Source organism: Protopterus annectens, chromosome 12.part0 (genome assembly GCF_019279795.1).
Source record: "Protopterus annectens isolate FY-2018-M chromosome 12.part0, PAN1.0, whole genome shotgun sequence".
NCBI classification, from domain to species: Eukaryota; Metazoa; Chordata; order Ceratodontiformes; family Protopteridae; genus Protopterus; species Protopterus annectens.
In genome coordinates, this window is record NC_056746.1 from 271,285,274 (window position 1) to 271,302,147 (window position 16,874).

Consider the following 16,874-nt stretch of genomic DNA (forward strand, 5'->3'; position numbering starts at 1 on the left):
AGAAACATTACATTACTTGGCTATGCCAAAAATGTGTATGTTTATAGTGATATGTGTCTGCTACAAATCTGATTGTGTGTGTGAGCTGTTGGTTTTCAGGTTGTTGGGTATGTACCTCCGCATCATCTTTGCAAATAATGCACCAAAAGAGTAATGCCTACGTCCACAAGCTGAAGGCCCATGCCTGTCCTCGGCATGTTAGTGGAGTGGTGGTCCTTACCCTGCTTTTTCTGTTTACATGTGCCCTCTTGGTAGTTACTGTCCAAGCCCTAATGCACCAAGGCTAGTAAGGTTCCTCTTCAGAGAGAGATTAATTCCTCGCCAGATATAGAAAACAGCAAACAGTGAACGGGCAGCACACAAGGCCAGATGTTTACAGAATGGGTTCATGCATGGCTTGATGCACAGGGTCAGTGGATCTCCAATCTGCTATGACAGTATCACTGCAGAAGATGTTCACCTTTTCAGAAGGGATGGCGTTCCCCTAACTGAGGAGGGTATTGTGTTGTTCTTGACTGACCTCCACAATGGCGTGAGGAGAGCTATGCATGATAAATTGGTAACATGCAGCTTGTGAGAAGAATGGAAAATACCCATGATCAAGTAGGACCAGTATGGTAAGTAAAACTTTGTTATATTTATGAACACCGTTGTCACTACTTACAACACAGGAAAAGACGTGCTAGGGAACTTGTACACTTACTGAATAACACTTCATTTTCAGATTGTAAAAGAACTATCTGTATGCTGTGCACGGGTACAAATAAGCGTTTGCTTATGAATTGTGTTGTGTAAAATTATATTTTTCTGAGTATGGCAAATAACTGTGGTAAGGAGCTAGTGAAGATACTGAGAAAGAACAACAGTTTCAGGAGAGTGAAAGTTATATTTTTTCATATTTTGGTAAATAAGTTTGCTAGGGAAGTTGTCAACATGCTAGTAATACCTCATTTTGAAGACAGTATCAGTACTTGCAACATGGTAAAAGAACTGTGTCTGGTATGCTGCACACTTGTACAGATATCACAGTTTTTTAGGACTAGGGTTATTGAAAATTATTTATTTTTTCTTATTTTACTGAATGACTTTGGTAAGGAAAGATGTCAACATGCTAAGTAATAGCTCATTTTGAAGACAGCATCAGTACGTACAACTTGGTAAAACAACTGGGTCAGCTTGCTGTAAACATGTACAGATATCACAGTTTGTTTAGGAATCAGGTTATGGAAATTATGATTTTTTTTTCATATTTTGATAAATAACTGCTAGGGAGCATGTAATTGTGCCAATTCATTACCTCATTTTGAAGACAGTGTTGGTCCTTACAGCATGAAAAAAGAACGGTGTCTGCTGTACACATGTACAGATGTCACAGTTTTTAGGACTAAGGTTATGAAAATTATGATACTTTTTCTTATTTTAGTGAATGACTTGGCTAAGGAAAGATGTCAATGTGCTAAGTAATACCTCATTTTGAAGACAGTATTAGTCCTTACAACGTGGTAAAAGAAATGTGACCTTGCGCTGTACACATGTACATACATCAGTTTGTTTTGGGCTTATGTTATGGAAATTATGAATTTTTGTCATATTTTGGTAAATAACTTTGCAAGGAAGGATGTCAATGTGCTAAGTAATACCTCATTTTGAAGACAGTATTAATAGTTCCAACATGGTAAAAGAACTGTCTGTATGTTGTACACATGTACAGATATCAATGTTTGTTTAGGATTTAGGTTACGGAAATTATGATTTTTTCATAATTTGGTAAATAACTTTGCAAGGGTGCATGTCAATGTGCTAAGTAATACCTCATTTTAAAGACAGTATTGATAGTTCCAACATGGTAAAAGAACTGTGCATGTATGTTGTACACATGTACTGATATCAGTTTGTTTTGGACTTAGGTTATGGAAATTATGATTTTTTTTCATATTTTGGTAAATAACTTTGCAAGGGAGAATCTGAATGTGCTAAGTAATACCTCATTTTGAAGACAGTATTGCTGGTTCCAACATGGTAAAAGAATTTTGCCTGTATGTTGTACACATGTGCAGATATCAAAGTTTGTTTTGGAGTTAGGTTATGGAAATTGATTTTTTTCATATTTTGGTAAATAACTTTGTAAGGGAGCATGTCAGTGTGCCAAGTAATACCTCATTTTGAAGACAGTGTTACTCCTTACAACATGGTAAAAGAACTGTGTCTGTGCACTGTACACATGTACAGAGATCACAGTTTTAGTCTTGTAGGATTATGAAAATTATGCATTTCCAATACTTCTCATTATTATGCCCATATCTTTGCAAGGGAGCATGGTGATGACACAAATGATGCATCATTTTGAAGCTGACATTAAGACACAACTTCTACACTGATATGTAGGCTCTGTCTGTTACAGGTGATGAGATATTATGCTTTGTTTATCAATTATGAGAAATATATTAATCGTAATTCTGTGAATATCTCCATAAAGGAGCATCACACAGTAATGGTTAAGGTATAATATTAAAGCTGACATTCATACTAACAAATTAGATACAAATCGTATGGGTCTGCATGGTACAGTGACCAAGATATTGTGCTTTGCTTTTCCAAAAAAGGTAAAAATATGCACAATATCAACATTCCTTGCCAGATATTTAATAATGACTTTGATACACACCATCAACATTTACACTGTTGGAAAGGTCAGTGTCTGCTGAACAACTTTTGTGTTTAACAATAAGAGCTAGACTAAAAATGTAGAGTTATGAACATTTGTTTTCTGTATGGTATTACAAATGGATTTTCTGAAAATGAGCTCAGGCTGCACTGTTCTTCCTATGATGGAATTAAGCAGGCAGCTTTTTCTGAGCTTCTCCGGAATGAATAAGTTAAGCTCTGGAAATCACTCAGCAGTTTGGAGTACTGCAATAGTGATCCAAGGAAAGACATAGTGCAGTTGTGTAAGAATTTATGACAGTAGATAACCTACTGATCACTGTTGCAGTGTTCCTTCCCTCCGTACTTCGCCTTCTGATGTTTCTCCCTTTCTTCCTCATGGGCCAAGAGGTATCACTGTCTTTCTTCCTGTCCCCTCTTAGCTGACTAGATTAATCTCTCAGGCCTCTTCAGGCTTACTGGCTTGGAGATGGTCTTGAGGATTTACACTCATATGTCCACTTATGTACCCTTATATCCACGGTCTTAGGTCATATGTTGAATATATGGCTCTGTGAAAGGTTTTGGCTTTGGCACCCAGACAGATATCCAGGTTATCTGTCAAAATAACCCAACAGTTTGGAATATTGCAGCAGTTATCAGTCGGACATCTAATGTTATGGTAAGTTCTTGGACAGTAGTACCTTATGATTAATGTAGGCTTCATAGGTTCTTCTGAGCTAGTCTCTACCACTTTGTTAAAGGCAGCATCTACTAACTACTTTAGGTATGTACTGACCAGAGCACTTGAGATATTTAGGAGGAAATAAAACATGAGAAAGACCCTTTTTGTTTACACTTACTGTGATATCATCCATGAAACTAGCTTAACTGTATAATTTTTTCTATTACTAATCTAGCAAAAGTTCATGAATGATAGTGATTGCACACTCCACAAGGATTACTACCGTTTTTATGCATATTTAATAGTGCTTTGACTAATGATATACTTGAATCTGTAACAATAATGGGCATATATTTATTAAACATTACAAATGAGACGTGTTGTACAGTTAGGGCAGATTTTGTATTAAGGTCTGTATGTCTACTGTGTATTATCTGTGTATTTCTCCCTGAAAAGTACCCTAAAATTTAAACAAATATTGAAAGGCTAATTGCAGCTGAACATAGTAGACTGTGCACACACTAAAAAATCTACAGAGAAGTGTGAGATACATACATACATAATGACAGATGTGCTGCTTTTTCTAGCTTATACTACATAACTTGCATCTTGTTGCCGGTGGTAAGAAACTTATGGGTAAATGTACGTGCACTGAAAGTTACAATGGCAGGATTGATGCATGTGAAGTTGTGAGGGACTGAGCTGAGAAGCATTGGAAACCTGAACCACAAAGAATTACTGAAAATGAAGTAGCACTGATCACATGGGATCATCCACTACCAACAGTCATAGGTTGGTACTAGGCTATCTGCCCTAGGGCCTATACAAGCCTAGCCATAACAATTCCCTGGATATTTCTTCCCACAATATTTACTTCCCTGGACCCCTGTCTAGCAGGGCGACTGACACGATCCCCGGGGTGAATTTTCTATCTCCCATCCAATCATCAAGGTTTCTTTTGAAGAGGGCCAAGGAGGCGCTCTGCTTGACATGTATGGGCAGTCTATTGCAGAGTATGGGGAGTCTTTGGGTCAGGAACCTATCCCTCCAGCATGTCAAAATAGAAGCAAGAAAATCTAGTATTGTAGTTGATGAAAGGACAAAAGTAGCACTGATTATTAAAAGAGCAATACCTAGTGGCTGTAGTGTCCTGTGTACTGAGACAGTTATCAAACACCAGAAACAATATGTGCGTAAACAGGAACTGTGACATAGACAGCCAAGTAGTGCCAGTAGTAAGAGCAACAGGGCTTGTAACATTTTCAGACATATTTGAATATGAATTTTTTAGTAAATCGTGGATCTTAAGTGATTCTTTTGTCTGTACAGGAGGATAACTGCAAGACAGAGATCATTAATACAAAGTTATGCGGAGGATGAGGCTGATGTTGAAGGAACAGTAAATGGAGTTACCAACACAACTGCTGGTAAGCATAGCATGAAATTTAGAGAAGTGCAGTGTTTGGAAGCATAGCATGAAATTTAGAGAAGTGCAGTGTTTGGAAGTGGGCCTTATAGACTTGAATGTGTGTTCATTTAAATGTTTCTTTAGCTTAATATTGTAGTTGGGAAATGTGTTTTACTGTGCAAATCATTGTATTTTGTGAACTGCGATTAAGTCCCAAGTATTTCATTAGAGAAGTTATTTAGTGTAAGTCTAGGGCACAGTGAAGATATTGGTGAGTGCATTTCTGAGTTTGTACAGTGTTTCAGTGGTTTGTGTATTTCTTAGCACTAATGATGTGTCTGCTTGACTTATGGAAGCTGATGTACAGTTAATTGTTTTAACTGTGTGGCTAGCTTTTTGGGAACAGAAAAAAAGTGCAATGTTCTGCATTGGAAAATGATACTGCAGTAAACCTACTTTTTGTGTTTTGTTTTTGCATTGTTTTGCAGTTAGCTTGTATTAGCATTTAGCCAGTTTTGCTTTACATATATTTTTTTATTGCATACAGCATTTTGAATCCCTTCGGGGGGCATCCTGACTTGATTATTTGTTGCGTTGAAGTGCTGCTCTGATTTTGACACACTCCGGTAGGAGCAGTCCTCTCAGGATTCAGCTTGGTGGAATTGTTTTCCTTTGACATTCTGAGACCACCCTCCTTTGCTGTATCTGAAGCCGCTTAATCTGGACTCTGTCATGAATCATGTTTTTTTGCTCAGTATGAATAGAGCTTATCCACATTCCCTGAAAATTCAACTCGTCTAGACTGTAGCCCCCTCCCCATTTTTTTCCACTTCAAATAACTTGTTGGCTTTGTATAACAAGTGTTTCTTGGGGGAGGGGGGGTCCTACAGCAGGTAAGCATTCTTAATCATACAGTTTGTCTTGACCAAATCATATCTTCACTAGTTGTTCCTCAACAGCTAGCTGACACAAGATGCAGATCTTCAATTACCTTTTGTCCTAAAAAGTTACAAGGGAGGAGAAAAGTACAAGATCTCTTGGGGAAATATTACCATGTAGGAGATGCTGGTGTGACCTTGGCCTTCTCAGAGTTACCACTGCCAGCCACTGTAGTTGGAGTCCTCGGCACCTTCAACAGTTGTCAGTGTCCTGCACCACCCCCTCCACCCATCACTTGCTTATTTCTGGCTGTGTGGGTAGGTTGGGTTTTGCAGTATTGATCATCAGATTGCATCTTCAATAGTGCATTTCATCTCTTCCTTCCCATCAGCTACAACTTTATCCAGCCAGTCCAACCCCTTCTTCTCAGCCTCTGAGGATGCTTTCATTGTGGCCACCTGTGTTTGCTTCTCTAACTTGTACCAGACTCCTTCCAGCTAGTAGCATATTTTATTCTTGCCAAAGTCTGACTTCTTCCCAAACAGTGCCCTGTTAAGGTTCACTTGATGGCTTTATCTAATTTCCATGTTGGCTAGGGTCAGCTTCCCTTAGCTTCTTTGAGAATTTCTAAAGCCTTTTTGAAAAGCACCATTTTACTTGGAGATCTGGTGAGGGGTCCAGTTCCTCCTTGGGATCTTCCTCTTGTGCTGCAGGCCTTGATGAAAGCTCCCTTTGGACTTTCAGCCACTACTGATTTTAAAGCTCTTTGGAAAACATTCTTTTTGGTTGCAGTTACCTTGGCCTGAAGATGTTAGAACTTCCCCTCTTCCCTTGTGTACCTCCCTGTCTAGTGCTCTGCAAAGACAGAGTTGCCTTGCATCCCAGTCCATTTCTTTCCAAGGTGGCCTTGAAGTCTAATTTGAATCCATCTGTTCAGCTCCCAGTTTTCTTTTTTAATTTCAGTAACTAAGGAAAGTAGATGCCTCACTGCTTAGATGCTCACTGCCAGATGAGATTTTATTTGAATAGAACTAAACATCTCAGGAAATCTGATCACTTATTTGTCATTTTCTGTTGATAAACTTGTGAGACCAATAACTAAATTGACCCTGTCCAGATGGCTTGTCCGACTGTATTTTTTTGTCCATTCATCAAAGGCATGTCCCTTCCCTCCAAACCTAAGGCTCATTTGACTAGGGCAGTTGCTACTCCTACAGCCTTTTTAAGCCATGTTTCTATAGATGAGATTTGTGCAGCAGCTAGAAAGTCTAGTTCTCATACCTTTGTCTCCCGTTAGAAGCTAGATATTCATTCCAGGACTAGATCTTCATTTGACTTGACCGTGTTGCGTAATGTTCTCTCTTGATACCACCCAATTTTATTAAATTTTATGGCTGGGGATTCTCTCCCACAGGTTGAGATAGAAAAGACAACCGCAGCTACGAAAGTTATGTTGTCTTTTTTTCTGTCTTAGTTGCCCTTCTCTCCATCACCCATCTATATTGTCATTGTTGGTTGCAGCTCCTGTTGGACCTTGCAGACTTGTCGGAACTTGATTTGGGACCCTGTGGTCTCTTTGTATATTCATTGTTTGAAAGTCCTTTTGTCTGTTAGCTATCTATTTTTGTAAGACATACTCTATCTGAAGAGAGTTTGCAAGTAGGGCATTATAGGAGAAGAGGAGAAGCTTTGGAGCTGAAGACTTTGTGAAGCTGTTGTAGGATCCAGTCAGATCTGAAATACTGACAGGTTGAGATGGACAGAAAAAGATGGCACTAATCTAGCATTATGATAAGTACAAAACTTGTTTATCTTTGGCTATAACCACAGTAAAACATTTTATGTAAGCTAGGGCTTCTTTATCTCACCACTGTAATTGTGGTAACAAGTAAGGAGGCATGCATTCTTTTATCTTGTATAGACTGACAGTGAAAGTATGTGAGGTAGCCTTGCAGGCAGGAGTACACCTTAGGCATCCTGTTTTCCATTCCAGCAGAACATTCAGGCAGACTGTTTGAGCAGCTCAAAGAAAGACCCCTACTGGCGACCTTTTAAGTCCAGGGCCAAAGAGAAAACAAATTGAGAAGGAAGCACATCACTGCAAATGAGATGATAGCATTTAATCTCTGCTGTAACTGCAACAAAACCTATATGGAAGCTGGGAGTTCTTCATCTCTTCAAAGATAATACCATCATTATATGGTACATAAGAAGTCAGCATGCACTTGGTTATTTTACGCAGACTGGCGGTGAAACTGTTGGATGTAATCCTGCAGGTGGGAATGAGATTTGGACATCTGGTGAGAGCGTCCTGCATTCTGCCCAACAGAATATTTGAGCAGACTGTTTGTGCAGGTCTGAGACAAACCCCTATAAATGAATGTGGGACAGGAACATTTTTTTGCAGCTAGACCACAAATGGGGTGTTGCAGAAGTAGACCTGCCTGCCTCAGCATACAGCCAAGAATGTTTTGCACCCAAGCACCTCAAAGGGAAGCTTGAGAAATAGAAGCATTTTCCCTGAACTGGGAAAATATTTCTCTATGCTTTCCCTCCATCCCCTTAATCCCAGTGTTGGTACTGAAGATAAGGAAGAAGCCAAAAATGATTCTGATGGCTCCCTTCTAGCCCAGATAGCACTGTGTTCTCCTTACTAATGGAACTGACCAGGGACAAAAATTGCAACCTGACTCAGTATATGGAACCCCTGCCTCACCTGTAGGGATGCTTGATACATCCCATTCTAGCATCACTCCTTTCGACAACTTGTCTGATTTGACCCTAGGTACTTTTTGTTAGAGGACATGCTTAACATCATGAGGAAAGCCAGGAATCCAATACTCAGAAGTCTTGCTTGGCTGAATGGAAGCCTTTTCCTCTGGTTTCAAAGTAACCTGTGCCCTTTCTCAGCTAGTATGTTTGATCTAGCAGTATCTGATGGAGCTGTTCATATTTTGACTGTCATATGGCTTTGTGATGTTACATCTGTCAGTTGTTTATGCATGCATTCCTGTGTGCACCCCCCCCCCCCATTATCTAGATTGTAAGTCAGACACTTTCTAAAGACAGTGTTACATTTCTGGGCTCCTAAGAAGGAAATAGTCTGTCAGTGGGACCTCATTTTTGCTATAGTAAAGCTTGTCCAAACTCCGTTTGAGGCAGTGGCTTCAGATTCTCTCAAGTTTCTGACCTGGAAGACAATGTTGCTTGTAAGCTCAGGCAGAAGGATTTCAGAGATGCAAGCCCATATGTATAAAGAGTCGTCTTTGATCTTCCAGAAAAAATATATAAATTTTTGTACAAGCACTTTCTTTTGTACCAGTGGTGGTGATAGTGATAGAGGTTTCCCTGAACCGCTGTGTACAGTTAGTCTTTCCAAACCACTACAACAAAGAGGAAAAAAATTCCGCATCCTTGGATGTTCATGGACAACTAGGATATTACCTGGACAAGATTAACTCAGTAAGATGTACTGATCAGCTTTTTACCTCCTCTGCAGTAAAGAAAGTGGGACACTGCTGTTTATGCATTTTATTCTGCTGTTCCTGTCATGGCTAAAAAAAAATGTTTTTTCAAAGAGCCCATAAGATCACACTCCACTAAGGGCACTGCAGCATCCATAGCCTTCTTCAGAGGAATATGCAGCCAGGCTTATTACTCATGCAATGCTCTATTCACACTTCTGAACACCATCAGTTGAACATGTCTAAGAAGAGGGCAAGGTATGTCACAACCATTCTGCAGGATATCGTGTACCCTGCCCCTAGACAGTAATCCTCCTCCGTTGGTATCATTTAGCTCTGGGATTTTTCCCAGGTGTAAGGATAACTGCAGCAGTTATTAATATAATGAACACTGCAAACTTGTATTAGGAAGTCAGTATAATAGTAAATATCAGAGTATGATCACTGTTGCATTCAAGTTTCCCTCCAAACGTCCCACATGTCCTTTCCATTTCTTTGGACATCCAAGAGCTAGGGTGAATTTTCTGTGTCACCTCCCCCATGTTAGAGGCCTCTAGCTTCCTCAGGTTCTCCTGGAAGGGGTTGGGTTTCACAGGGTCTTCTGCTTGCACAGCCCAGCACCCAGACGGTGGGTTAGCCATTTAAAGTATTAGGTCCAATTGTTAATTGGATGCCTATTGACTGTTGTAGGGACAAGAGAGAGCTAAAGCTAGCAAAGATGGAGGTCAGGTTTATGTAGGGAATGTGCTAACATCCTGAGACACTGACTTTTGTCTGGCCAAGAGATGTAGGGGAGCCACAACTCTGATAGCCAGACCTTCCACGGAGGAAGCCTCAGCTGCAAGGATGATTACAAGAGTGACACTTGAACATCTACTACTGTTTTGATAAGCTTCTAACACAATTGTACTTTTAGAAACTGTTCATTAGATCCTGGTAATCTTGACAGCTGTTGTCCTGTCTCTCACCTTCCTTTCACTGGTAATGTACTTGAACGTAGTAAAGTAGTTTGATCCTTTCAGTAAAGGTGATATCTATGATCCTCTTTAGTCTTGTTAGATAACATGTTGTACAGAAATGGATATAGTACTGAAGACTTGTAGCACATGATCAGTAATATTGTCAAATTGTGGTGATTGTGATGTTGGTGGACAGTTGATATCAGCATCTCTTTGGAATGCTTGTAAAACTGTGTTGTAGTCTTTCAGGAGCGGTGTTCAGTTGGTTTACCCCATCCTTCTCTTGGTGTCAATACATGTTCATGTCTGGTATGATTTGTTTTTACATTACTTAGTGGACTGTGGAGTTCTCCAGTATTTTCTTATGGGCATGCATTGCTTACTTAGCACAAGCTGACACTGGGTGATTTTATGAGATGCTGATTTGCTGTGTCTGTGAAATGCTGAATTCTCTTTTGAAAATAGAAACCTGGAACTGCACCATCGTTCAGCACTGTAAAATAAATTTTTTGACTGTGTTCACTGTAGCAGCACTTAATTCACTCTTTTTTACTAAGGGTATGTATGCAACTTCTATGATCACTAGTGTGACTTAGCTGCACTTGTAGTGTTGCCACATCAGGGAGTTTGTTCACCTTGGAAGTAAAACAACGCAGACGTAAATAGAAAACACACCATTATTGTTTCTTCCCTACCTAATCAAATAAAGTAGTATTCTATGTGAAGTAACACTGCTGACCCAAACTGTCCTTCATTGTCATGTCAAAAGCATGTGAACAAAACTGCATATACAAATCACTAATTTAGAGTAATATCTGAACCAATAATTATTAAATTCTCAAAATCATCAAAAAATGGGCATCTTGCATATATTTGCACCACTAATCAGGTGCCTTCTCCTGGATAAATGTCTCAAGTTAGAAAAGCAAAGACTGCATAACAGGATTATCATATTAAACCCAAAAGAAATTCTTGTATTTATGTGAAATGTCTACACAGGAGTAGACTGTGGTATGAAAAAACTACATGATGAAATTTACACTATCTAAAATGAAATATGCAAAACTTAACAGGAATTGACATTGTAAGCATCCTATTTTATTCTTCCATGCATAGAGTTTATAGCATTTAAGCGAATTTATGGAATTTAAACATAACTACCCCTTCTTTGTGAAAACAAATTCTTCCTTAAAATTAGCAAGAAACACTAGAATCCAACAGATTAAAGTTATTCAGTTGTTCAGAAATTAAACCATATTTAAGTGTTAATAAAATAGCTATAGGAAATATGGAATTTATTAGCATTTATTTACTGGGAAAGTCCGACTGGGCTATGACACACCCCTTTTCATCTGAGACCTGTGAAGAAAAGCTCCACGGTTACTAAATCTGTACAGCATGCAGAGTTTACTGCATATTTATGAAGTGGGTCAGAAACTTCTAGACTGACAACCCAGAAGTGTCTTGGAGAAAGCCCTATAAGGGCAAATGGTAGGATGATCTTGGGTAAGGACTCAAGTTAGCAGTATCAGAGTAATGCAGTTTTTTGAGGGTTGACAAGGTAAAAAGGGCAGGGTGGCACTATGTCCCCTAATAATAAACTGTAATCAGCCAAGTCATTCTTTTTTTTTTTGGACTTTGGCACCAGCTTCCTAGATCACTCAGCAAGTCTGCTTATCCATATGTTCCTTCTTGAAGACAAAGAACCACTGTCCCTGTCAGATATATTCATAGAGGCTTGCAGTACCTCTGCTATGGTGAAGACTTGCTGCTTTAACTCTCCTTCCCTAGCCAGTGGTTAGTGATCTGCTTAAATTCAGTACAAGTAAGATGGTTGTGATGGCTGTGCATGCCCCACTTAGGGATGCAGATATTCTGCTTTTGAATCTTTGTAGTATTTATTGTGTGAAAGGCTTGAATTTATACCAGGGTGCATGATATTGGGCCTTACCTGGATAAAAGACTCGTACTCGGACTAAAACGCAAAGAAAAAGAGACAGGCCATTGAGGTCCAAAACTGCCGATGACGCTTCTCCTAAGCCAGTCGCCAGTTCGCTGGTACTCAATAAGGCACTTTCTTAGCCCCTGATGCCCGCTACTTCTGATTCGCAGGCCTCTACTGAGACCCATTCGGAGTTCGGTGTGCTGCGACATGCTTCACATATGGAACCCACGAATGTCTCTACCTTGGATAGGTCCGGAGCCACTGAGCAAGCACAGGCTTCTGAGGGTGTTTTCAGGCCTACAGATTTGCATATTAAACCGACTCCAGCTTCAGTGCTAAGGCTTAAATCTCTATCTATGTCTACAAAACCGATGTCCAGGCCACATGTTCAGGCCTCTATGTCTAAAAAAACAAATGATCAAAATGGCTAAAGATTTAATTACTCTAATCAGGGGTAGTCACCCCCCCCCCTTCCAAGAGGCCTAGGATTGAATTTGACTATGAATCTTCTGAACAGGACTCTGTTTCTTCTGACTCTTCTAATGATCTGGATTTGTCCATACCTACTTATGAGGACTCTGATGCAGAGGATTCCATTCCCTCTGCTTCTCTGCCTGAGGATTTTTCTTTTGGGGAAACTTTACATACCTTAAGGGAGCATTTCTACTGGGAAAGTCAGGATTTCTCTGAATCCAAAAAGAGGCTTAGGGATTTCCTTCTTCTTCCTCAGCATAGGCCTTTGGCTATACCTCCTGTACTAGATATTGTTGATGATGTGTTTTCGGAATCCAGTATGGCCCCGGATTCCTTGCCTCCAGCCCCTAGCAAACCAGACAGGTACTACAGGGTTCCTGAGTCCGACAAATTCCTATTCAAAAATCCTGTTGCGTACCCTGAAACCATTTCTCAGGGGCCCAAGGGCATTAAGGCTTCTACTGCTAAAAATTCTACCCCTTCTGATAGAGACTCCAGGGCGCTGGATAGATGGAGTAAAAAGGTTTATACTTCTGCAACCTTACAAGTCAGGGCTTTAAACTGTCAATTCCATATGCTAAAATATTAACAGCATATCATGGGACTGCTTAAACAGAAAATGATGTTGATTTCTGACTGTGTGGAGAATAAATATTTGCAGGATTTAATGCATTCAGCTAAACAAGTTGACAAATATACTTTGCAATGTGGTTTTGATTCTTTAGAGGCCTCTTGTAGGGCTGCTGTTACTGGGTTCTGTGCTTACAAGGCATGCTTGGCTTAAGGAGCAATCTCTGCCTGATAATGTTAAAGCAAAACTTTTGGATGCTCCTTTACAGCAGGATCGCTTATTTGGCAATAAGGCTGAAGAAGTTCTAAAAAAGATGGAAGATAAAGCTAAATCTATGCAAACTGTGAAAGATTTCTTACAAGTGCAACCTCCTAGATTTAGTAGGCATTAGTAGGCATTGGCCTACTAAGAACTGGTCCTTTCCAGCTCCTTGCAGAGTCACTACGGCCAAACCCATACATTCCAAAACCACCAGGTTTTGGTCCCAAGGGACTTTCAGAACTAAACAATGGGGTGCTTCCACTTCCAAATCTGGAAAAAACAAGGCACCACCCTATGGTAAACAGTCTCAATGACTTCCCTTTGAAATTACCAAGCACCTACGTCTTAGCCGCCCCTTTGGGGGGAAAATTGGCTCTTCTTTCAAGAAACTGGCAGCTTATAATCCAGGACAAATGGGTTTTAAATTCTGTGTCCCAGGGATACAGATTTCATTTCCACATGCTGCCAACTCCAAACCGGTGGCCAGACCTGCCCCCAAATCAGTGCGCAGAGGCTCAGAAACAAGTACTTTCCCTCCTAAACATGGGGGCTCTTCAACTAGTACCAGAAGAGGAAAAGGGACAAGGTTTCTATTTCAGACTTTTCCTGGTACCCAGAAAAGACAAATCATGGCGTCCAATTGTGGACCTCTCTACTCTAAACACCTTTCTGGACATTCCAAAATTCCAGATGCTGACTCTTCACCAGTTACTTCTTATGCTAGGCAAGGATGCCTGGTTGGCAACTCTCGACTTAAGAGGCTTACCTGCATATCTCAATCGGGGAATCTTGCAGAAGATTCCTACGCTTGAAATCAGGCTGCATGCATTATCAGTTCTCTGCACTGCCCTTTGGCTTGTCTACTGCGCCCAGGGTATTCACAAAGTGCCTGGCTCCAGTAATTGCATTTTGCAGGCAAAGAAATATTCAAATATATCCTTACCTGGATGATTGTCTTATTCAGGCAGAAAACCAGGCCATTCTTCTAAAACATCTGGCATTTGTAAAAAAAAAGTTCTAACCTGCCTAGGGTACACTATAAATGAAAATAAATCTCAACTGGTACCCTCTCAAAAAATTACATTCCTGGGTGCAAGCTTGAATACAACTGCCCGGATGGCATTCCTTATGCCAGAAAAGCAAATTCATTTGGTGACTTACTTCAAACAGGTGGCCATAAAAACCCTGCTATCTGCAAGGCAAATACTGCAAGCCTTGGGGTTCATGGCCACCTGCATTCTTCTAATTCCATATGCAAGACTGCATATGAGGATACTTCAGTGGTACTTAAAAAGTTTATGGAGTCAACATTGTCACAGCCTGGAAACAATGATTCCTATCATACCTTGCCTGTGCCTAGAGTTCCTATGGTGGGCAGAGGCCTGCCACCAGAATAAGGGACTGCCATTCACACCACCCCCTGCCGCCCAAACCCTAACTACAGATGCATCAGATTATGCATGGGGGCTCATCTGGCAGGGAAGTGCATTCAGGGCAAATGGAGCCCAAATCAAATGCACCTTCATATCAATCAAAAAGAAATGCTAGCTGTACAGAATGCACTGACAGCCTTCAAGGACTACCTTCATCCAGGACAATTCCTGATAAAGACAGACAACACAACAGTTATGTGGTACATAAACAAGCAGGGGGGAGTACACATTCCTACCCCCCTCTGCAGACTAGCCATGGCTTTGTGGAACACGGCCTTGAGCTACAAAGTACAACTGCAAGCTCAATTCCTGCCAGGAAAGCAGAATGTTCTGGCAGACGAACTAAGCAGAAATCTCATGGACCCTCACAAATGGAAACTGGAACCTCAGATTTTCAACATGTTGACACGCAAATGGGGAGCCCAGACATAGATCTTTTTGCCTCACCCCAGAACTACCAGTTGGACAAATTTTGCACAAACACTCATCCCAAAAAAGCCTGGAAAGTGGATGCTCTGCCCTTCAGCTGGAAAAGCCCATCAGTCTATGCCTTTCCCCCTCTGCCTTTGCTCACCAAAGTTCTACTAAAAGTCAAACAGGACAAACCAAAAATGATTTTGATTGCTCCAGACTGGCCTCGCCAACACTGGTAGCCACTCCTGCGCAGTGTGTCACACATTTCGCTGTGGCACCTGCCTCAGACACCTTCCTTACTGTCTCAGCAGGAGAACCAAATTCTGCACCCTCAGCTCCAAACATTGAATCTTACAGCCTGGCTAATCCCTTAAATTCACTCTTAGCATCCCTCAGCAAATCTGTGATGGATGTCATTTTGGAGGCGAGAAGACCTAGTACTAGAAAATCTTATGTTGACAAATGGAAAGGATTCTGTGCCTCGAATCAGTCTCAAGGGATGAGCATAGCAGTGCCCAATTTACCTCAGATTTTGCAATACTTAACTGAGATGCTTCACAAGGGCCTGTCTTTTTCTTCCATAAAAATCTATGCCTTAGCCATTTCAGCTCATTACAACACAGACCTCCCCCTCTTCTCTCATCCTCTTCTAAAGCAGTATCTCAAAGGGGCCAAAAACTTGAGACCACCCAAGAGAGCTCCAACCCCTGCCAGGGACCTTAACTTTGTATTGGAGAAACTCACTCTACCTCCTTTCGAGCCAGCTGCAACTGCAGACTTAAAATTTCTTTCCTGGAAAACAGCCTTCCTGTTAGCAATCACTTCGGCTAGAAGGATGTCTGAATTACAGGCCCTTATGGCAGTGGAGCTTTTCATCATCTTTCATGCAGACAGGGTGTCACTCAGGACCAATCCATCATTCATGCCCAAGGTGGTATCCAGTGTGGCTCTTAGTCAGTCCATTCATTTGCCAACTTTCTTTCCCAATCCACAGAACAAGGGAGAGCGGATTCTGCATTCATTGGATGTACACAGACAACTTAGATTTTACTTGGACAGGACTAAATCTCGAAGAAAATCTGAACAACTGCTGGTAGCATTTGCTGCAGGGGCAGATGGGAAGGCTATTTCAAAGCGAAATATTTCTAAATGGATTCGCCATTGTGTTCATTTCTGTTATAAGCACCATGGAAAACCTATCCCCCAGGGGATCAGATCTCATTCCACCAGGGCTGTATCTACTTCAGCAGCCTTTTTCAGAGGTGTTCCTACCAGGGATATTCTAGAAGCTGCTACCTGGAGTTCAGTTCATGCTTTCACCAAGCATTATCACTTACAAATTTTTTCTAAATCCAGAGCTGGCTTTGCCACTGCTGTTTTGCAGGGTCTTATAGCTGGTCCTAATGCTGTATAAATCCATCCTCCCAACCTTAGCTTTGGGAAGCTACCCAAATGTAATGACTGCAACAGTGAAACACGATGAACATAGTACAGTTGTGTACACTTACCATAAATGTAGATGTTCGAGTGTATCCACTGTTGCAGTCCTGGTTACCCTCCCTCCAGCCCCCTGTTTTTCTTTTACTGTACCTCTACTTTCTTTTACTATGCTTAAAAGCCTTTTTGGTGTATTTGCTTTTTGTTTGGAGGTATATTTTTGTGTTTCTAATTATATATACATATATTTTTCTCCCCATTTGGGGGGCACCTGACATCTGGGGCAAGAAAAACTGATGTA

At 40.8% G+C, this 16,874-nt stretch overlaps 1 protein-coding gene across 2 annotated transcripts in view; it reads left to right on the forward strand.

Annotated features, from left to right (window-relative positions):
* Positions 1-16,874, forward strand: part of DNAJA3 (DnaJ heat shock protein family (Hsp40) member A3) — a 911,667-nt gene that overhangs the window by 708,431 nt on the left and 186,362 nt on the right. For both annotated transcript variants that reach the window (XM_044089330.1, XM_044089331.1), the window contains exon 10: positions 4,658-4,755. In XM_044089330.1, the coding sequence (XP_043945265.1) occupies positions 4,658-4,755 (98 nt within the window). The remainder of the gene's footprint in view (positions 1-4,657; positions 4,756-16,874) is intronic.